At 28.2% G+C, this 22,561-nt stretch overlaps 4 protein-coding genes across 4 annotated transcripts; all 4 read left to right on the top strand.

Moving 5' to 3' along the window:
- The first annotated feature begins 266 nt into the window (after positions 1-266).
- Positions 267-1,734, top strand: LOC124911497 (3-ketoacyl-CoA synthase 2-like). Its single transcript, XM_047451996.1, has 2 exons — positions 267-824; positions 931-1,734. The coding sequence occupies exons 1-2, from the start codon at positions 267-269 to the stop codon at positions 1,732-1,734; spliced, it is 1,362 nt and encodes a 453-aa protein (XP_047307952.1).
- Positions 1,735-6,056: 4,322 nt separating this feature from the next.
- On the top strand, positions 6,057-7,425 carry LOC124911507 (probable 3-ketoacyl-CoA synthase 14). Its single transcript, XM_047452008.1, has 2 exons — positions 6,057-6,357; positions 6,464-7,425. The coding sequence occupies exons 1-2, from the start codon at positions 6,057-6,059 to the stop codon at positions 7,423-7,425; spliced, it is 1,263 nt and encodes a 420-aa protein (XP_047307964.1).
- Positions 7,426-18,540: 11,115 nt separating this feature from the next.
- On the top strand, positions 18,541-19,166 carry LOC124915822 (3-ketoacyl-CoA synthase 1-like). The gene has a single exon (XM_047456573.1). It carries the CDS (start codon positions 18,564-18,566, stop codon positions 19,149-19,151), a length of 588 nt encoding a protein of 195 aa, XP_047312529.1. The 5' UTR covers positions 18,541-18,563; the 3' UTR covers positions 19,152-19,166.
- Positions 19,167-19,218: 52 nt separating this feature from the next.
- On the top strand, positions 19,219-20,002 carry LOC124915818 (3-ketoacyl-CoA synthase 11-like). Its single transcript, XM_047456570.1, has one exon. It carries the CDS (start codon positions 19,319-19,321, stop codon positions 19,985-19,987), a length of 669 nt encoding a protein of 222 aa, XP_047312526.1. The 5' UTR covers positions 19,219-19,318; the 3' UTR covers positions 19,988-20,002.
- Positions 20,003-22,561: the final 2,559 nt, after the last annotated feature.

The following is a 22,561-nucleotide window of genomic DNA, read 5'->3' on the forward strand; positions in this document are numbered from 1 at the left end:
GTCGATTGATAAGTCATTGTCGACCAACAAATTTAAGGTACAATGTGATGTAGACTTCATTAATGTATTAGAAAAAACTGATTCAAAAAGTTAGTTCATTATCTATGTCATCTTTTTTGTGAATTTAATTTGATAGGTTCTAATTGTGTACACTTCATTTATATCTCTCACTCTCTATATGTACCTCTGTTGAAACTTGGTTTCATAAAACAAAACCCCACAGGCAGAAGATCGAGCTAGCTAGTCATACATACACAGACAGATCGATGGATGAGAAAAGCTTCATTTGGGCTAGTCTATTTTTGTCTTTAATTTCAATCACAATCATCCTTGGATGGATAGTTACAAGAAAACCTAGTGTCAAAGTCTACCTTTTGGACTTTGCATGCCATAAACCGCCATCTTCTCAGACCATCTCCAAAGCTGAATCCTTGGCTCGAGCCAGATTGCGCTGGAAAACCCTAAAACCAGAGACTTTGGACTTTTTCATCACCACCATTGAGCGGTGTGGTTTAGGCGATTCAACCTACGTGCCCAAAGGGTTTCTCGAGGAACCCATGGATGTGAGCTTGGCTGCAGCCAGACGAGAGATTGAACAAGTCATATTTGGGGCGGTGGATACTCTCCTGACCAAAACTAAAATAAAGTGCGAGGATATTGGGATCTTGGTGGTTAATTGCTGCATTTTTGACCCTATCCCATCTCTCTCATCCATGATAGTGAATCATTACAAACTTAAGGATGATATTCGCAGTTATAGCCTTAGCGGGATGGGATGCTCCGCAAGCCTTCGTGCTATTGATCTCGCCAAACAGCTCCTACAGGTTCAAACCCAAACTAACAGAGATTACTATGACATTATATGATTAATAATGTAGCTTGTGCATGTATCGATAAAAATCTAAAAAACAATCTCACATTTGTTTGCAGGTGCACCCGAATTCAAATGCACTAGTGGTTAGCACAGAAGGTTTGACACAACAGAGCTATACAGGAAATGATCGTTCCAAGTTCATAATCAACAGCCTATTTCGTGTAGGAGGTGCCGCCATGCTCCTATCTAACCGCCTCCCTAATCGTCATGATTGCATGCCCAAGTACGAGTTGATCCAGTCCGTCCATACCCACATGGCTGGTAGCTCGGACAGCTCGTACCGATGCATCTACATGGAAGAAGACGAAGAAGGGGAGACTGGTGTGAGCATCGGGAAGGACTTACTCGGGGTGGGAGCCAAAGCCATAAGATCCAACATAACATCGTTAGCTAGGCTGATTCTTCCGATAGGGGAAAAACTTCGGTACATGTCGGGCTTCTCATCAGAGCCGGACATGAAGAGGGCGTTTGAACATTTCTTGCCGCATGTGGGAGGGAAGCCTTTGTTGGATGAGTTGCAAAAGAGCTTAGGGATAAGCGATGAAGGCATGGAACCTTCTAGAATGACTCTCCATAGGTATGGGAATGTGTCGAGTAGTAGTGTTTGGTATGAATTTGCTTATGCGGAAGCGAAAGGTCGCGTGAAGAAAGGTGATAGGGTTTGGCAGATCGCATTCGGGGCCGGGTTCAAGTGCAGCAGCATTGTTTGGAGAGCGTTGAGGAGCGTGAGCGCGGATGATGATGATGATATGTTCATGAATCCGTGGAAAGATGAGATCGAATCGTTCCCTGTTGAGACGAAGAGCATGGGAAGTTTTGCATTCTACTTGCGTCCTTCAGATGAATTCGTTGATGAATGATGAATCTTTAAAGAATTATTGTTTCGAAAACCCTAACCAAAAGGGATATTATCACAAGCGTATTACTGGAAGTTGATTACTAAGTTTGTTAGTCTAAGGTGATTAATCTGTTTAATTTGTATAGTTGATCTACATGGCCACAAGAGCTATATATTTCACTAAACAAATAATAGTTCTATAATGTAAGTCTCTAAATAATCATCTAATTAACTAGATGAGGGTGATCTCGATTTTATTTTCATTCAAACTTACAAATAAAGTTGTTTTTATTTCGTCTAACAATTTACATTGGATTATCTCTGTTATCATACTTTTACACGTAAAACTATTTTTCCTACAACATCATCTTAGGGTTGTCTATCAATCCTTGGATATCGACTTCATTGTCATAAATAATTTATTTTTTGCTGAGAATTTTCTTGTTGATTTTCGGTTTTCCTTCACATCTTATACTAATGAAAAAGAACTTTGGAGGGAAAACAAGATTAAGACATATTGGGCAGAAAAATAAAGTGCTGCTCAAAGTAGTCGCGTTTACAAGAATTTCTAGATCTCACTTGTATATCTATTTTCTAATTCACTATAACAAATTTGATCGAACTAGAAACCGGATGAACATGGTCAACCTTAGGGTTTTTGTACAAATATTCAATGAAGAGAAAAAATTAATAGCAAAAATAAGGGATTCTACTTTTGTATAACATTATGTCATATATGTATCATCCTTTGTCATACAAATAGACCTAAAACATCTCTTTTGAATAGTTTACATAAGTATTAAAATCATTAAATACATGGAATAAATCACTAAAACAATTATAAATCAGTAATAATAAATTATATTATATAAATATAAATCTAATAACTACACCAAATTTTAAAAATCTTTTACCGGCGCAAATTATGCGCCGCTATATATGTTCACCGACGCACAGGAGTGTACTGGCAGTTTTCCGACGTAAGTGTCATAATTATTATGGTGGAAGAATTTTAGCGACTTATAAAATAACGCCAATCAATATACTTTTTGAAGTATTTTCTTTGAATATTTAATAATTAGCGACATTATTATATTTCCTTTTTAGTATTTAATTTGAAAAGGATTTTAAATTTTAAATTTTAAAATATTAATATTTAATTTTAATTTAAAATGAAATAATCTTGGCATATTAGACATATATATACAACATAGCCTACAAAAAGTGAAGGTCTTGGTGTTTGGTCTTCCCTATACTAAATTTTTGTTTTTTTCATTTAAATAAGCATAATGTCTTTAGATTTTCGTTAAAAGAAAGCTTTAGCAGTTAGAAATTTAATATTAGTGGATAGAAAGTACTCAATGTCAATTTGGAAGTGAAATACAAGATTTACGTACATTTACTAGATGAAAAAATGAGAGTAAAGAGGGATTTGAACATAAAGTAAAGAAAAAGAGTGAGTTTGTGGGAAAGTAAAGGTAAAACAGCTAAGAAGAGAATGAGTTTTTTTTTTTTTTTTTTTTTTTTGAGAACTCGTTGGGTTCCGCTGTTTCTATTAAGTGCGACTAATCCCCGCAGGCTAAGTACATAACCCGCAAACATACTTAACCATTTAACTAGGCGCAGAATTTGCCGCCTGACGGGCTCGAACCCAGGACCTCATAGAGGCCTGGGGATATCCACCTCTTGTTACCGCTAGGTTAGAAGAGAGAATAAAGAGAATGAGGTTTGAGAAAAAGAAAGAAAAGAAATAAGAGAGATGCTTATCTGCTCTAGGTTCGTCTGTCCTATCCCATTAATTTACTGGGCTTATTTCAGGACCGACTCTATAAATATAGATTTTTTATTTCATTCAAAGCGGCTCGATTTTCTGCACACCACTCCACCATCTATTAATTGTGCGCCTACAATATTTAGATGAAAAAGAGACTAAAATTAAAATCCACCAAGTTCAAGTCGCCTACCCAAATTCATGTCATCAATAATGGATGAAAGTTTAGTTAGATGTATCTCATTGATATAATATTCTTAATGTTATTTGACATTATTTGATCAAATATTCAAAAATTGAATAATCAGCATATAATTCATAATACTAAATTAGAAACGTGGACAATGACTACCCTAATCATTAGGTTGCCTACACATGTTAAAATTTTATTTTTATATAGTTTAATAAATATCTCACATCAATAAATTATTTTCACTTAGTTGATATAAAAAAAAAAATAGATGTAAATTATTAAATTCTTGTACATAAAAAATTAGAAAAAAATTTATTTTTAGATTGCTTAGCTTTAACCTATTAAGTTTACTAATTATTTTTTGAAACAGTTGTCCTTAGGGTTGAATTTCCCTAACAGGCTTTGTTGAGCTTACCCTAAGGTGTCGTTTGGTACATGGTATTAGTTATATAGGTATAAGATGTAAGGGGATATAATTTATATAGGGGTATTAAGAAGTATAAATTATATAGATGATTAGTGTTTGGTTGAAATAATAAATGAGGTATAAATTATATAGGTTTTATAATTTTGTGTTTGGTTTGTGATATAATAAAGTATTAAAAAGAGTAAAAGACTATTTTATCCTTGTATTTATATAAATTATTTTAATATTTCTTATTAATTCTATTTAAACTAATAAAAAATAATTAAATATCATATAAATATTTTTAAACATAAATTATAATGCTATATATATATTATATTTTAAATCCTATAATTAAATACATATTTATGAATAATAAATATTATTAAATATATAATAACAAAATAAATCTGAAAAGAATTTTGGTACCTTCTATGAAAATAAGAATTTATTCAAGCTGAAAATAAAATTAACTAAGGACGGCTTTATGTAATCTGACCTATAAATAAAAAGAATGCAGTGAACAACTTAGTTTAAAATAAGAAGAATGATTTAAATATAGGATGTGAGAAAAAAAAAATAGAAATTAATAGGGTTAAAAAAGGAAGAAAAAAATTAGACAATTTTATACCTAATTATACTTGTTATAATTTTATACCTTATTCAAGGGATAAATTGTACCTTTAACATCACTGTATATATAATATTTTTTAACCAAACAATAACTTAAATTTACTGTAGTTATTATTATACTATATATACAGTGTTGTATCTCCAACCAAACGAAGGCTAAGTGCGAGGATTGTACATGGCTCATAGTCATAGACGCCCAAACATGTCTCAACCCAAATATTACAAAATATCAAGTATTTTATTAAGTAAACCATTGACTTTCGATCAGCCACAAGTCCGGGATGGGCACTGCTTCGACCAACTATACCAATAGCGATGATCCTGTGTCTCCTTCCTACTCAATATTGTTGAGTTACATTATTAATTGGTATGACCAACAAATTTAGTCACATATAACTAATAATAATGATTATAATATATATAATATTTTTTCTACATATTCATTAAAAAAAGTGTAGAGTTTCTAAACGTCTTAAGAAATTATTTAAGGAATTAAAAAAATCATAATTATAATAAAAAAATACTGGCCTAATTAAGAGCATTTTATATTTTATCTTGGTGAAAGAACTTGTAGGGCATGTAACATTTTGCTTACTTGAAAGTTTTTTGGGATTTTGTAAAAAATACGTTGTTTGATGAAAAATAGGTTATTTGAGTTTTTTTGCTTATTAAGTTACTGTAATGACCTTTTCATATTTAAAACATGATTTTTGTAAAGATAAAGTAATGACATTTTAATATTTAAGTTGATGAAACGAGTGATTTATCGGTTAAGAGAGAATATGTAGAAAACGGAGTAAAATTCAAATATAACCGTCAAATGAGCTCGTGGAGAAAAATTTGCTTTCTATTTTAAATTTTACAGACACAAATTTTACTATTGCTGAACCCTTCACATCACTTCAATGTCGATGCCAACTTAAATTATGGTACAAAAAATTCCAAACATCTATATTGATGGTGAATTCAATATTGAGAGAGAAAATTCAGATACCATATTTCATGTCACCTTTCCAACACAATAAATGTCGATTTTAATGTCATTGTTCGATCAAGGCCTGCAAATTTGAAGTACAATTTGGATGTAGACTTCACAACGGGTTTCAAATTTCCTCATTATCCATATCATCCTTTTTGTGAATTTAATTTCGTGTATGCTTATTGCGTACAATTCATTTATTGATCTCTCTGTCTCTAATATATGTATGCTATATATGTGTCAATTGGATGGTCATACAAACACACCACAAGAGGAAGAGAGATCAATTAATGGAGGAGAAAAGCTTCATCTGGGCTAGTCTATTCTCTTCATTAATCTTAATCACACTTATCCATCGATGGATGACAAGAAAACCTTGCGTCTATCTTGTGGACTTTGCATGTTACAAGCCGCCGCTTTCTCAGTCTGTCTCCAAAGCTGAATCCCTGGAAATTGTCAGATCGCGCTGGAAAAACCTAAAACTAGAGACTTTGGAATTTTTCATTGCTTCCATTGAGCGGTCTGGCTTAGGCGACTCCACTTACCTTCCGGAAGGGTTTCTCGAGAAACCCATGGACGTTAGCATGGCGGCAGCAAGGCGAGAGATGGAACTTGTCATATTTGGGGCGGTCGATAACCTTCTGGCCAAGACTAAAATAAAATGTGAGGATATTGGGATATTGGTGGTTAACTGCTCCATTTTTGACCCTATCCCATCTCTCTCATCCATGATAGTGAATCATTACAAGCTTAAAGATGATATTTGCAGTTATAGCCTTAGCGGGATGGGTTGCTCCGCAAGCCTTCGTGCTATTGAGCTCGCCAAACAACTCTTACAGGTACGCTTTTGATTTACGCACAGACAAAGCTAAGATCGAACAAGATCCACATATTAATGAAAAAGAATCTCACATTTGTTTTCAGGTGCACCCTAATTCGAATGCACTAGTGGTTAGCACTGAGGGTTTGACACAACAAAGCTACACAGGAAACGATCGTTCCAAGTTCATAATCAACAGTCTATTCCGTGTAGGAGGGGCCTCCATGCTCCTATCTAACCGCCCGCCTAACTACCATGATCGCTTGCCCAAATACGAGCTTATCCAGGCCGTCCATACGCACATGGCTGGAAACTCGGACAGCTCTTACCGGTGCATCTACATGGAAGAAGACAACGAAGGGAAGACGGGTGTGAGCATTGGGAAGGACTTACTTGGGGTGGGAGCCAAAGCCATAAGATCCAACATCACATCCTTGGCTAGGCTGATCCTTCCGTTAGGGGAAAAACTTCGGTACATGTCTGGCTTCTCATCAGATCTAGACTTGAAGAGCGTGTTTGAACATTTCTTGCCACATGTGGGAGGTAAACCATTGTTGGATGAGCTGCAAAAGAACCTAGGGATAAGCAATGAAGGAATGGAACCTTCTAGAATGACTCTCCATAGGTATGGGAATGTTTCGAGTAGTAGTGTGTGGTATGAGTTTGCTTATATAGAAGCCAAAGGTCGGGTGAAGAAAGGGGATCGGATTTGGCAGATCACATTCGGGGCTGGATTCAAGTGCAGTAGCGTGGTTTGGAGAACGTTGAGGAGCGTTGCATTGGATGACGAGGGTTCTCATGAGATGATGCTTAACCCATGGAAAGATGAGATTGATTCATTCCCAGTAGAGATGAAGAACATGGGAAGTTTTTCATACTTGCATCCTCCAGGTGAATTCCTCGATGAATAATGATTATTAAAAAAATTACTATCAACACGAGTTGCTAGAAGTTGATTAATTAGTATGTTTATATTCCAAATGTTTGCTTGGATTCAATAGTAGTGATTATGAATTAAACCAAATCATTAGATAAAAATAATGTGATTATACATATTTAACAATCATTAAAATTGAACCATATATATAAATCTATTAACCACAACAAATTATATACTCTTACTGACGAAAACATAAATCCTTTACCGTCGCAAATGCTCCCCGCTAGATTTTACCGACGCATAAGAGCGTCGTGGCAGTTTACGTCGCCTAAGCGTCGCTATTTTTATAGTCGGTTAAGTATTTAGCGACTCATAAAGCAACGTTGGTAAATATACATTTTTTAATATTTTAATTTACTATTTAAAATTTAGGGACATTAATTTATTGTATTTTATAAATATTCAGTTTTAGTATCATTTTATTAAAATTATTATATTTCCACGTGTTTGTTAAGAAAAACAAATTTTAAAATGTCCAACCATCTTATTTGTCTGATATATAAGTTTGTTGGTTCAGGTTTTATTCAAATCACTCAACATAATTAACCCAACATCATTAAATATTATTATTTTTCTCTAATAAATTAAATTATTATATTCATTAAATAAAATATTAAATTATTGTTTTTATTTTATGATTATATATTAATATGAATAAACCGATAGTCTCAAGACTGACAATCTGTGAGGGAGTGATTATGGATGGGCTTCTGCAACTTCTATCTAGATATCTTCATTTTTCTTCTTGGGATGCTTATTGTGAATTCATGAAATTTAATATGACCAACTTAATCGATTAAAATATTAAAATTTATTTAATTTGTTTTTATTAATTTAAATTTTAAATATATAAAAATATTATAATTTAATCAATTACAATTACTAATTCAAATAACTTAATCTCATAAAATAATATATCTTCTTTCTAGAAAGACAAATAATTTTTTAGTGCAACATCAGACAAGCTAAAAAGAAATGTGAGGACCATTAGTTGAAAAACATGAGGGAGGGAGGAAGATAATGATTTAATTTAAATAATGTCAAAACAAACAATTATAATTATTAGAGATGGACCTATGTGAGTTGATTTGATAAATTTAGAAGAAAAAAAATCAAATAACTCTTTATATTTTTATTTTTAATTATTTTATTTATTAATTAGAATATTAAAATATTTTTATTTTACTTTTATAAAATTTAAATACAAAAAAAATTATATTAATTTAATATTTTGAAAACTCAAATGACTTAGTTTTCATCAAGTAATAATATATTTTCAAGACAATTAATAAACCCTAAAAAATAACCAAAATCAAACAAGTCCTTAATATATAAACTATTTATAATTTTAGAGCATTGACATCAATGTGTGCACAACCACTAAGTATTTTTTTTCAAAAAAAATATTTTTCATTAATTAACATGCACCAATAAAATAGGATAAATTATTTGTATCTCAATTGGTTTCTAGGACTTCAAATTTGGATTTTTTATTATAGGAACTTGAAGTTTCAATTATGTCATAAGTTTTGAACTATCCAAATTTTATTAATTTGGGATTTTTTTTTCCAAAAGAATAAAATGTCTATCTTCTTATTATAAAATATCGTTTTGGTTTCTAAATAGTTTTGCACGTTTGTAAATAAAATGGTATTTATAAACGTTTTGAACGTATTATTTTTAATTGAAGTACTTTTTCGAGATCTTCGCATCCTAATTTGTTGAGTGTAGTTTGAGTGACTAAAAATGTATGATATAAGAAAAGATTTGAGAAAATTTGAATAAAGATAGATTTGTATATATTTTTTACATAAGTTGGAAACGACATAACTTTATATTCAATTTATAAATTTGAACGTATTTGTGTTTTAAATTAAGTATTTTTTTCAAGATATATATGCGTTTCAAACTATCGAATAGGATTTGAATGCTCTAAAATTTGTGAGATGTATGAGAATAGTTGAAAAATCAAAAAAAGAAATAATTATTATTTAGTTTTACGAATATCATTAGTTAGTTAATAAAATAAAAATATTAAGTTAAAGTAAGAAAACAAACAAGTTCGTTCGTTTGAAAAAATCCTTAAATGATTAAAATTGGGATAAATTAAGCTTATATAACACAATTTAAAATTCGAGCCTCAATTGATGAAAGATTCGAGTTCGAACCTCAAATAACAATTTAGGTCATTCGTATTTTGATAAGATCTATCATTAATTAATCAAATAATGTACCACAAACAACATTATCTCAAAGATTTAAATCAAAATTAGAGAAGGAATTAGCAAGATAGTCAACTCGAAACTAAAATTTCTTAATTCACACTTCATTAATAAATTTTTTCCTTCATAGTTCAAATCACCAATTTATCCCATACCGGTTAGACAAGAACATGATCATCTCACCAAAGGGGATGTAAGGTCCCTCTTGGCTTGTGCAAAGGGAGACGGAGATCTCAATCATTCCAATTGGGAAATTGAACATTTGAAGTCGGGAAGATAAATGACACAAAAATTAATTAGAGAAAAATAAAAAATAAAATGTCCAATTACATAAATAGAAGTCAAGTTTAGTCGACTTGTACAATTATCAATTATGAAAAACTAGCATGTATCCCGCACGAGTAATAATATAAAAAACCGTGAAAAAATATTACGGTAAAAATTTTATGGGCGAGTCAACCCACAATCCAACACAAGTATCCGTTTACTCTTACATATATCCAAATTAACCACAGCTCTCGAGCAATCCGGACACTTTAAAAATTAAGCATCATTATATATAAATATATTAGTTAGTTAAAAAGTTGAACTTATATTGTTAAAATGTCACGCGTTTATCAAATTTTGGTTGAATATAAAATATAAAGTGTTATTAGCCTAGTTGGTTAAAATGTTGTACTTGTTTTTGTTAGGTTGCAAGTTCGAACCATATATATAGTATTTTTAATTTTATTTTTAACCATTTTAAGTTTATGGGCGAGTCAACCCACAATCCGACCCAAGTATCCATTTACTCTCACATATATCCAAATTAACCATAGTTCTCGACCCGGCAATCCGGACACTTTAAAAATTAAGTATTATATATAGATTCTACAAAATAAACCAAGTAATAAAAAATAACCCAAAACCTTATGAATTAATGTAATCGATAAGACGATTATGGTTATTAGAAAAACATAGAAGAGTAAATTTCAGTCATTGGTCTCTCATTGTCACCTATGCCCACTTATGTACGTAGTAAATACTTAATTGAATTAATATTTGACCTCTTTTGCTTTCATAAAGACAGTATGCTTGAGCAGGTAAGGTAGATACATGCATATTGTTAATACTAATTGTCTTTTGCATGTGCTTGATTTTAATATTGATGGGGACCTGTATTGTTGAAATAATTAATTCGAATACACCAATTTGTTTACTAATGCAAATGTAAAAAACAAAAAATTTTAAATGATTCTTAAGTGTCATTGTTTATAACTAGCATGTAGCCCATTATGATATAAAAAACGAGAAAAAAAATTATGGTAAAAATGTTATAGCATTTTTAATTTACTCTCAAATATATATTCAAATTAACCTCAAATATCGACCCAGCAATCCGGACATTTTGAAAATTAAGCATCATATTATATATATATATATTAGTTAGTTAAAAAGTAGAATTTGTACTCGGCAATTCGGACACTTTGAAAATTAAATATCTTTATATATCTTAGTTAGTTAAAAGTTGAATTTATACGGTAAAAAAATATTGTGTTCATCAAATTTGGTATTGAATTTAAAATATAAAATTTTATTAGTTTAGTTGGTTAAAGGGTTATACTTGTTTTAATAGGTTGCAAGTTCGAAACTACCTTTAACATTTTTAATTTTATTTTAACCGTTTTAAGTTTATGAACGGGTCAACCCATAAACCAACCCAACTATTCATTTACTCTTAGATATATATTCAAATTAACCATAACTCTCGACCCGTCAATCCGGACACTTTAAAAGTTAATCATCATTATATATATATTAGTTAGCAAAAAAGTTAAATTTATACGATAAAACTGTCCCGCATTTCTCAAATTTGATGTTTAATTAAAAATGTAAAATCTTATTAGCCTAGTTGGTTATAGTGTTGTACTTGTTTTTGTTAGGTTGCGAATTCGAAACATACATATAGCATTTTTTGTTTTATTTTTAATCGTTTTGACCCGACAATTTCATCATTTTGAAAGTTAAGCATTATATATATATATTAAATTTAAATTCAGAATAGTAACAAGTTAATACCAAAATAGTAATAACTTAACATTCAATATTTGAACATGATGAATAACATAAACAATAAAGAAGAGAAAATAAAGTGGGTACAATTATAAATTTATATGAACCAATATTCATATCCACTTAAATCATCACCCACTAACTTTATCTTCTCATTCACACTCCTATCAAAATCTTACTCATCATTCAGAACACATTCAAAATTTGTTTTGATATTCATGTTCTTTAAATTTACTTTTTTTTATTATATCTTTATTTATTTTAGGTGGTGATTGGTATGAAGTATTACTCTGTTGGGATGATATAAGTATCCCAACAGTAAAACTATATTGTTGTTTGGTTGGATTAATTTTGTATTAACAGTAAAATTATTGGTACAAGTTATACCTCAAAAGGGGTATAAATTAGTAACAACTTATACTTGTTACAACAAGTATTAATTTCTTAATTTTTTTAATTATATTTTTTAATATTAATTTTATTAGTTTATAATTTAAATTTTTATTAAATTTTAAATATTTTTTAATTTGAGTATTTATTATTTACTCTTTTTGTAGAAATTTAATTATTTTATAATAAATTTATTATTTAACATTTTTATATTTTTTTAAATAATGTTAATGTTTGTTTTATAATTAGTCATATAAAAACAAATTATTATTAATTATAATTATCATCTTTTATATTAAATACTCATTAGTTTAATAATTTTAAAAAATATTTTCATATTTTAAACTAAATTATGAAATAATTATTATTATTTATTTTAATTTGTTTTATAATCTCTCCAGAAAAAAAAGGAAGTTTTAAGTAAATGATTCATTTTTATTAATTTATTTGTAATTTTATTATTATATATTTATTAATATTAATTATTGATAAATATTTTTTTAATTATTAGAATTTAAATATAAGAAATCATATATATATATATATATATATATATATATAAATTATATAATTATATAGCATTATTATTATTTTTTTAAATATTTATATGATAATTAAATATATATTTATTAATTTAAATATAATTAATAATAAAAATAAAATAAGATAAATATTAAAATATTTTACTCTTTTTACTATTTTCTTATACCATCAACCAAACACAAAATTATAAAACCTATATAATTTATACCCTTTTTATTATTCCAACCAAACACTAATAATATATATAATTTATACATCTTTATACCCCTATATAATTTATACATCATTATAATTTATACTTATATAACTAGTAACTCGTACCAAACGCCACCTTAAAGTACTCCCTATTTTAAATTTTATTTTGAAATAATTAATATTTTATTTTATTTTTAATAAAATTAACTAATATATAATATTATATACAATTATTAAAACAAATAATTATTAAAAATGAAATATTTTTACAAATAATTTTATTTAAAATAGTTTTAATAAGATTAAAAATTTAATTTAATTATATAATATATATATATATATATTTGATTCTAAATTATTATTATTTACAGGTATTTATTCAGTAATTAAATAATTATTGTAAATAAATTGTATAATGAACAGATTTATATATAAATTAAAAAATTTAATTTTATTAAAATTTTAAATAAATTTATTATTTAGAAATAATTTATTTAAAATTATCATTAATTTTAACATTTATAAATAAAATATATATACAAATTAAAAATATTAATTTCATCAAAAATAAAAAAATAATGAATTTTAAAATATTTTATTATATTAAAATAATTAAGTTAAAACATTAATAAAATATTTTGTATTACAAATTTTTGGTTGACCCAATGCCTTAGAAGCTGGCTGAGATATTGATTATTGTAGTATATGACATGGTTTTGATACTCGCATTACTTGCATTACTTCGGTTGGACTAACAAATCGGTGATCGTCAAATCGGTATACGATATAGCTGGATGAAAAAATTGAAAATGCAATTGACCTAATTAAATTTGATAATAGTAAGTTGGACCGGAAATTCAACAACTTGTGTTAACCCAGTGGATTTATCTTATTTTTTAAAAAAAAATTATTTATTTTCTTTCTCACTTATCACTCTCTCAGTTTTTCTGTCTCTCTCTTCGTTGTTTGGTTCCCATTGTGTTTACCTATATGGGTAGATTATTAATTTTTAGTTTTAGACACTAAGAATAACAATCTTTTCCATTCACCTCAAACTCCACCTCTTACTTGAACTAGTTGATTCTGATTTTACTAGACTAAAAAAATGATTTAAGATGACATTATAAGTTATAACTTAAACCTAATTTTTTCTTCAGATAAAAGCATAGTTATCCAAAAATCGAAGGTTATAGTTTGATTTGAAGTCTTGACCCTCACATAATACAGTTAAGTCTCTTTTATTTCAACTTCTTTTTAGTTATTGTCATTATTTTTTTTTTATCAAATTTGACTTATTTTGAGGTTCATACTTCATATAGTTGTTGATGACAGTAATTTGATATTATATATTTTGAGGTTCATACTTTATATACTAATTATTAAGTACTTGAATTATCTTTTTATGTGTAGTTTGATCCTGGATTGTAACTTGTGAAATAATATTTTGAATTTTGAATTTTACTTTGACTATTATTGTATAAATAATTTGATAAATTTTATATTATTTTATTATTATACAAAAGTCACTAATTAAATCAGTTGAACTCAAGAATAAATCAGTAACATAGTCACAAGTACTTTCACCGAATCATAACCGTACAAGTTTCAAAACTATATATGTTATATGGTCTTGTATTAAAATAAGTAAATGTCAAACTTAAATCAATGTACTCCATCACTATCTATCAATATATAAATATAAATTCACATTTTTTTTCTCTTATTACTCTCTCTAAACAATATTCTAAAACAAAAAATTTAAATGGCAATTTTTCATTTATTTTCGATGACTTTTGTAACATAGAAGAGTGCATTATTTTCCTTTCAATCACTCGTATTTAAATTCGTGTTAATTGGTTAAATATGACATCTTGTTTAGCCAAATTATATCATCTAAGATTTTTATAATTCGTAATACTCTTATTTGTTGGTGAGTCGTTTATTGTTTATACTTTTCGATTGTGTTGGTGATATTTTTCGGTTATTGAGAATTAATTGGTTGATCTAGGTTCGAATCTGAATTCATCCTCTTCTTCGTATCAAATGAGACGAAATAATCGGATTTGAAGCTATTTATTATTTTTTAATAAAGAGTTACTAAATTTGACCTCTTACATGTATTATTTCTGATTTGTATAAATTTTTCATTATTTCGGTTATATAGGTTGATGATCAATTTTCATTTGGTGTGACATTTTTCAACGTTGTTTACTAACTATCGGCTAATGATAATTTTAACTGTCGCTCAGAATATTTTGTAGAAATTTTTTGGACATTTTTTCATTAATTTTTTCGACTTTCCCTAAATCAACCCTAATCGTTCAAAAACTCAAAAATTAGTTCGTCTCTTGAAGATCCGTCAACAAATTGCTTGATCGTTAACTATTTTCCATTAAGAGTTTTATTTTTGTAATTGTTTATATTAATTTTGTAGATGGTATATTGTATTATTTATTGATTTTTTATTATGTGTAATTATTTTTTTTATAAAAAAAATAAAAATAATCATTCATCTTATTAAAAAAATTCTTATTATGTTTTTTTTAAATTATATTTAAGTTTAACAATTATAAATAAAATATATTTATATAAATTGAAAATATTAATCTAATTAAAAAAATTCAATTAATTTTAAAATATTTTATTTATAATAAAATAAATATATTAAATATATATTAAAATGATTTTGTATTACATTTTTTTTTAGTGGTTTGGCAGATGTACTACTCCCTTCTATAGTTTGCTCTCGCCCTACTTAGAAATTGATTTTTGCCTCTGCTCTGTTTGTAACACGTGTAACATTACTTGGACCATTTTAATATATACCCCATGTGAAACTTAATATCTATAATTAATGTCATAATTATTAGGCGAGTTTATCTTTTTTAAATAATATTTTCATTTTGAAATATTATTATTAATATTATTTCTTTTCTCTATCTATAATATCATCTTTAAATTTATAATCTAAATTTTTTTTTCTTCTCAGATCATCTACAACCCACCTGTAAATTTATCTCCATAATAGGTTTTAGCCTTTCAATCCATCTGCAAACTCAACTGTATTTTGAGTTTTTCTGCAAATTCTCTCTCCTCCAAACCCAAATTTGCAGGGACACTGTTCACATACTCAAAAGTTTTCAAAACTTTCATTTCAGTCCTTTTAGTTTGTTTTTAATTAATTTACATAACTTATTTATATTTAATTTGTTCACATTTTATTTATTTATATTTTAATTTATTTATATAATTTATTTATATTTTACTTTATTTATATGTTTAATTCATGATAATTTTAATTTGTTTATATGATTAATTTATATTTAAATTTTTTTATATTTATATTTTATATTTTTTAAGTATTATAAATTTATAATAATAAACAATATTGATAAAAAAAATAATAAATAAAAAAATGTAATAAAATAAAACACATAGAAAAACCGAAAAAATACAATAATCCATTACATAACTAAGAAATTGAAAAAGACATTCCGATTACATAACTAAGTAATTGAAAAAGACATTCTGATTACATAACTAAGAAATTGAAAAAGACATTCCGATTATATAACTAAGAAATTGAAAAAGACATTCCGATTACATATAAAATACAAGATAGATAATAAAAATATAATTAATAATATGGTAAATAATTAAGGTTTGTTTTGTTGTATTTTTTTTGTTGTGAAATGTAATTTATGTTTATTTAATAATGTTTAATTTGTTTTATGAAGTTGTATAAATAATTGATTTATAATTAGAATTTAAAAGTAATTAATAAGTTGTTATAAAGTTATGGGTTCAATTTGTAATTTTAGATAAATATATAGATAATATTGCAAAAAAAATAAAAATTATTATATAAAGGAATATTCTAAAAATATTCTTTTGAGTTTGAGTTTGAGTTTTTGGGTTGGAGATGAATTACTGTTTGTAAAAAATAGGTATTTGAGTTGGAGATGGCCTCATCATTTTTTAAATATATTTTATTTAATTTTTTTTAGCTTTTCCATTTTTATTATTTTATTTTTTAAATAATTTTATTTAATTATAATAATATAATTTAAATCTAAACAACTTTTGAATAAACAAAAAATTTATCTAAACACACAAATTTAAACATATAACTATTTATTTTATTTATATTTGTTATTTAAAATAATATAATCTTATATTAATTTTTTTAAATATATAATTATAATTTTTTAGATAAAATATTAAAAAAGAATAAAAAAATATGAATAAGTTAAAGAGTACACGTATCATGGAGAATAAAAAAATAGTTAATAATATTATATATTTTCTTAGTTTTATTCAATATTATTCAAATATATAATAAAATAAAAAAGCTGGCTTATAAATTGAGAATAAACTATTAGCTAATGATAAATTAAACTCAAGCAATAAAAGTTGAATCAAACTTACATATATATTTACATATATATATATATATATATATATATATATATATATATATATATATATATATATATATATATATATATATTTATATATATATATATATATATATATATATATATATATATATATATATAAAACATAATAACTTTATGTTTATGATTACCATAGTCCCTTCTTTTTTTGTTACTTCATTTTTAGTTTTTTTTTAAGTTTTGTTTAAGGTCTAACTAATAATTAAATGATAATACTTGTGTCCGTGTTACTAGATGTATAAATATAAATGGTAAAGTATGTTAATAAACTTAAAACGGTTAAAAATAAAATTAAAAATATTATAGGTATATTTTAAACTTGTAAACTAATAAAAACAAAATAAGTACAATTTTTTATGCAACTAAAAAATAAAATTTTATATTTTTAATTCAACACCAAATTTGATGAATGCGGACATTTTAACTATATATATTCAGATGCTTAATTTTTAAAGTTTCCGGATTGTCGGGTCGAGAGTTGTGTTTAATTTGGATATATATGTGAGAGTGATGAATACTTGGGTCGGATTGTGGGTTGACCCGTTCATAAATTTAAAATGGTAAAAAAAATTTCACGGTTTTTTTTTTATCATTACTCGTGCAAATGCACGTGTTACATGTTAGTTATACTTTATATATATATATATATATATATATATATATATATATATATATATATATATATATTTAATATGAGAGATAATAATTATAATTAATAATAATAATAATAATAATATTTTTTATATTACTAATTATAAAATAAACATTAATTTTTTTTTCAAAAATAAATAAATAAAAATTATTTTTTGAATAATAAATTTATAAAATAATTTAATTTTCTAAAAAAAGAGTAATTAATAAATACTCAAATTAAAAAAATATTTAAAACTTAATAATTAAATTTAATGAAAGATTAAATTATAAACTAATAATGTTAATATTGAAAAAATAGATAAAACAAATTAAGAATTTAATATAAGTATAAAACTATTTTATACCCTTTTAAGATATTAGTTATACTACCATTAAATAAAACGAATTCAACCAAACATTTATATAATTTTACTATTTGAGTAGTTATACTATGCCAAAAGAATAGTAGCTCCTGCCAAACACCACCACATCTATAAGAAACCAGTATTGTGACTCAAGCTATAAATTATATGTAAGCTCTCTCTCTATATAAATATAGAGTGGGGAAATAAAATACACACCACTAAGAAAAAAAGGCATAATAAGAGAGATCAATGGAGGAGAAAAGCTTCGACTGGACTAGTATTCATGTGTTGTTGTCATTAATTTTTATCACAATCATCCATCGATGGATTACAAGAAAGTCTTCGTCTACAAAAGTCTACCTTATAGACTTCTCATGCCACAAACCGCCGGCTTCTCAGACCATCTCCATAGCCGAATCCTTAACCCGAGGCAGACGCCACTGGAAAACCATGAAACCAGAGACTTTAGAATTTTTCATGACCTGCATTGATCGGGGAGGCTTAGGCGACTCCACTTACCTTTCAGAAGGTCTTCTCAAGGACCCCGTTGATGTCAGCCTGACCGCGGCCAGGCAAGAGATGGAACAAGTCATATTTGGGGCGGTGGACAGACTCTTGACCAAGACTAAAATAAAGTGCGAGGATATTGGGATCTTGGTGGTTAATTGCAGCATTTTTAACCCTATCCCATCTTTCACATCCATGATAGTGAATCATTACAAGCTTAAGGATGATATTTGCAGTTATAACCTTAGCGGGATGGGTTGTTCTGCAAGCCTTCGTGCTATTGAGCTCGCCAAACAGCTTCTACAGGTAGGAACCAATCTAAACATATAGAGATTATTATATAATGTCATCTATAACCTATTGATTACTGCCTACAGGTGCACCCTAACTCAAATGCGTTAGTGATTAGTACAGAAGGTTTGACACAACAGAGCTATACAGGAAATGATAGGCCCAAGGTCATAATCAACGGCCTTTTCAGAGTAGGCGGGTCTGCCATGTTCCTATCTAACCACCTTCCTAATCATCATGATTGTTTGCCCAAGTATGAGCTGATTCAGGCCGTCCATACGCACATGGCTGGAATCTCAGACAGCTCTTACAGGTGCATCTACATGGAAGAAGATGATGAAGGGGAGACGGGTGTGAACATCGGGAAGGACTTACTCGGGGTGGGAAACAAAGCCATAAGATCCAACATCACATCTTTGGCTCGGCTGATTCTCCCAATAAGGGAAAAACTCCTATACATGTCCGGCTTCTGTTCTAAGCCGGACTTGAAGAGAGCGTTTGAACATTTCTTGCCGCATGTGGGAGGTAAGCCGTTGTTGGATGAGTTGCAGAAGAGCTTAGGGTTAAGTGATGAAGGAATGGAACCTTCTAGAATGACTCTACTCAGGTATGGGAATGTGTCGAGCAGTAGTGTGTGGTATGAGTTGGCTTATACGGAAGCCAAGGGTTGGGTGAAGAAAGGGGATCGGGTTTGGCAGATCACGTTCGGGGCGGGGTTCAAGTGTAGTAGCATGGTTTGGAGAGCGTTGAGGAGAGTGGATGTGAATGATGAAGAGAATCCATGGAAAGATGAGATCGAGACGTTCCCAATGGAGATGAAGGCAATGGAAGGTGTAACTCCCTACTTAAACTCTTTAGATGAATTCGCTCAATGAAGTGTACGAGTGATTATCATCAATCTTTATTTAATCATATCAATTAATAGAACTTGTAGTAAGTACAATATGGTGGATCCCTTTAGTAAACTATATAAGCTTCATTTACATAAATAAATATCAAATCATATATGTGAACATAAAGGTAAATCCTTATTTATGATAACCAAACCTTTTGAAATATTTTGTTTTGTCATATAGATAACTTAAATTCATCACAGTAATAATCACTTTTGTGATGATCAGGTTGAAAGATAACTAAAAAGAACTTTAACACTCAATGACATACCATGATAATATATAAGAACAGTAATGTTGAAACAAAGAACATTGGACAATTTTGTTTTCCTCCTCTCGATAAAATAGTTGGAAAATAATAACAGAGGCAGTAACATGCGCCGATTAATCCTACGGTACTTGAAATTCATTTAAATGCCCGGAACCATTCTAAGAAAGTTATTTTAGTCTAACAAAAAGTGGTGGATATCCCATCCTCTTTGATGTCCTGAGTTCGAGTCCGTTAGATGTCAAGTTTTACTGACCTGATTAATTGATTAAGTGTGATTGCGAGCTATATGTTTAACCCACGTGTTTTAGTCGCATTCCAAAAGATATGCGGAACCCAACATTTAAATTTTTTTTTACAAAAATAAAAACATATGTATTTATGGTACTAACTAACTTGTAGGTCAATTTAATTACTACCTACATTGATTTGTGAGCTTTCAACACTGTGATTTTAATGAACTGCATGTTGCATTTATTAATTAGATAAACTTCTAACATTGATTGATTGGAGAAAATGGCATGCACCAGACCTACTAACATAAACCTTTATTAAGCCAATATTATAAAATTTCAAATTTAATTATGAACTAAAAAGATTTCATTAGTCTATATCAACTTGTCTAAACATGTCATATTTATTTGACTAACCGGCAAATAATTTCTCGCAAAATAATATTATAAATAATTTGTCACAAAATATTGTTACTAATGATTAATCACGAAATATTGTCATAGATGATTTGTCACAATATATTATCACAAAAATGGTTGTAAAATATAGTCACAAACTTCAATCAATTTATTTTTAATAAAACAAACGAAAATAGTAAACATATATATAATAGTAAACATGTGCCCCTACACTAACGAAGATTGCACTAAATGCATGATCGTTATATACTTCATTTTACTCACTTATTATCTTTGTTTCTTCATCTTGTCTTGTCTTTTATTTGTTGGCGTCTCTTTATTTCTTCTTCTTGTTAGAGCACCTCGATATCAAACAGTTCTGAAGCTCTTGTGAAGCGAAAATGATACGTTTTTCAGTTTTATTTCTCATTTCAATGTTTTTTTTAATTAAAAAAAACTAACATTACACCATATAACCATGTCCCCGTTTCATTTCAGTGTTACTTCTTTTCAAATTATACATTTTTTTTTAAGTTTTACATTTATCTCTAATTTGATAATTAAGAATCAAATAAACAAATCCTTTTGTTTACTGAATTAATGAAAAAATCGGAAGATAAAACTATGAGATAACACCTAAAAAACTGTATTTATGAAGTATCGGTACTGGATAAAACTGGGAATGTACAATGTTAAAATTGGGAATATCATATGTCCAACTTAAACCGTTTTTATTCTAAATCATAAGCCAAGGTTTTCATGTGAATCACTTGACTAATTTTCTTTTAAGTGAATCAGATTAAAAGTTGCAATCTTGTGTCTCTGAGGGTGCAATTATTGAGGCACATTCGTAATGGGAGCAGACTACTATAAGGTGATTAAGGAATATTACATGAATCATGTGTTGTTGTTTGGTAGATCTAAAAGAGAATGTTGATATGGGTTACTGATGCAGACAGAAGGCTTCTGCTAGAGAAGGGAGGAGTTTCTATTGATATAGGAAGGGACTCTCATATAAAAAAAGCGACTATCGATAAGAATACACGCATTGGAAACAATGTGAAGGTCTTCTTCTATTCTTATGATGCCTTATAAACATACTTACTCATAGTTTTTTAATTTTGGATTGGATTGGATTGGAGATTTTGAACTTGGAGAGTATTCAAGAAGTAGCAAGAGAAACAGAGTGATTCTTCATAAAGAGTGATATTGTGACTGTGATCAAAGGTGTCTTGATTCCATGTGGAGCTTTCATTTAGAAGATTATTTAATTTTCATCTTGTATCATCAATATCATACTCCCACTTGCTCATTCGGGTAATTAATTTCTCGCCAAACCAGTGGGTGAGAGCTTGCGACAGGAAAGATACACGAGAAAAGGAACAAAAATAACGTGCAAGGAATCGCAATATCCATCTCATCTCATTCTTTGTATTGTTGTTGTTATTATAGTATGCTCTTATAGTGATATTTTTGTTTTAAGTATGCTCCTGGAGGCCATCCATACATGTTCGATCATCGATCAAAGTATGACATCGGATTAGACAGACGTTATACACTTGGGGAGGATTCAATCTATTGGTGTATGTTGCATTCCTGTAAATAAACATGATCGTAATCAACATATATATTTCTTCCAGTAACTTCTGAATTTAG

Source organism: Impatiens glandulifera, chromosome 1 (assembly GCF_907164915.1).
Source record: "Impatiens glandulifera chromosome 1, dImpGla2.1, whole genome shotgun sequence".
In the NCBI taxonomy this organism is placed as follows: Eukaryota; Viridiplantae; Streptophyta; class Magnoliopsida; order Ericales; family Balsaminaceae; genus Impatiens; species Impatiens glandulifera.

Excerpts from the sequence above, each read along its gene's own strand:
- LOC124911497 (XM_047451996.1), top strand. The coding sequence starts at position 267 with ATGGATGAGAAAAGCTTCATTTGGGCTAGTCTATTTTTGTCTTTAATT. Across the intron at positions 825-930 it reads TCGCCAAACAGCTCCTACAG|GTGCACCCGAATTCAAATGC; the intron begins GTTCAAACCCAA and ends ATTTGTTTGCAG.
- LOC124911507 (XM_047452008.1), top strand. The coding sequence starts at position 6,057 with ATGACAAGAAAACCTTGCGTCTATCTTGTGGACTTTGCATGTTACAAG. Across the intron at positions 6,358-6,463 it reads GGCCAAGACTAAAATAAAAT|TTATAGCCTTAGCGGGATGG; the intron begins GTGAGGATATTG and ends TGATATTTGCAG.
- LOC124915822 (XM_047456573.1), top strand. The coding sequence starts at position 18,564 with ATGGAGGAGAAAAGCTTCGACTGGACTAGTATTCATGTGTTGTTGTCA.
- LOC124915818 (XM_047456570.1), top strand. The coding sequence starts at position 19,319 with ATGTTCCTATCTAACCACCTTCCTAATCATCATGATTGTTTGCCCAAG.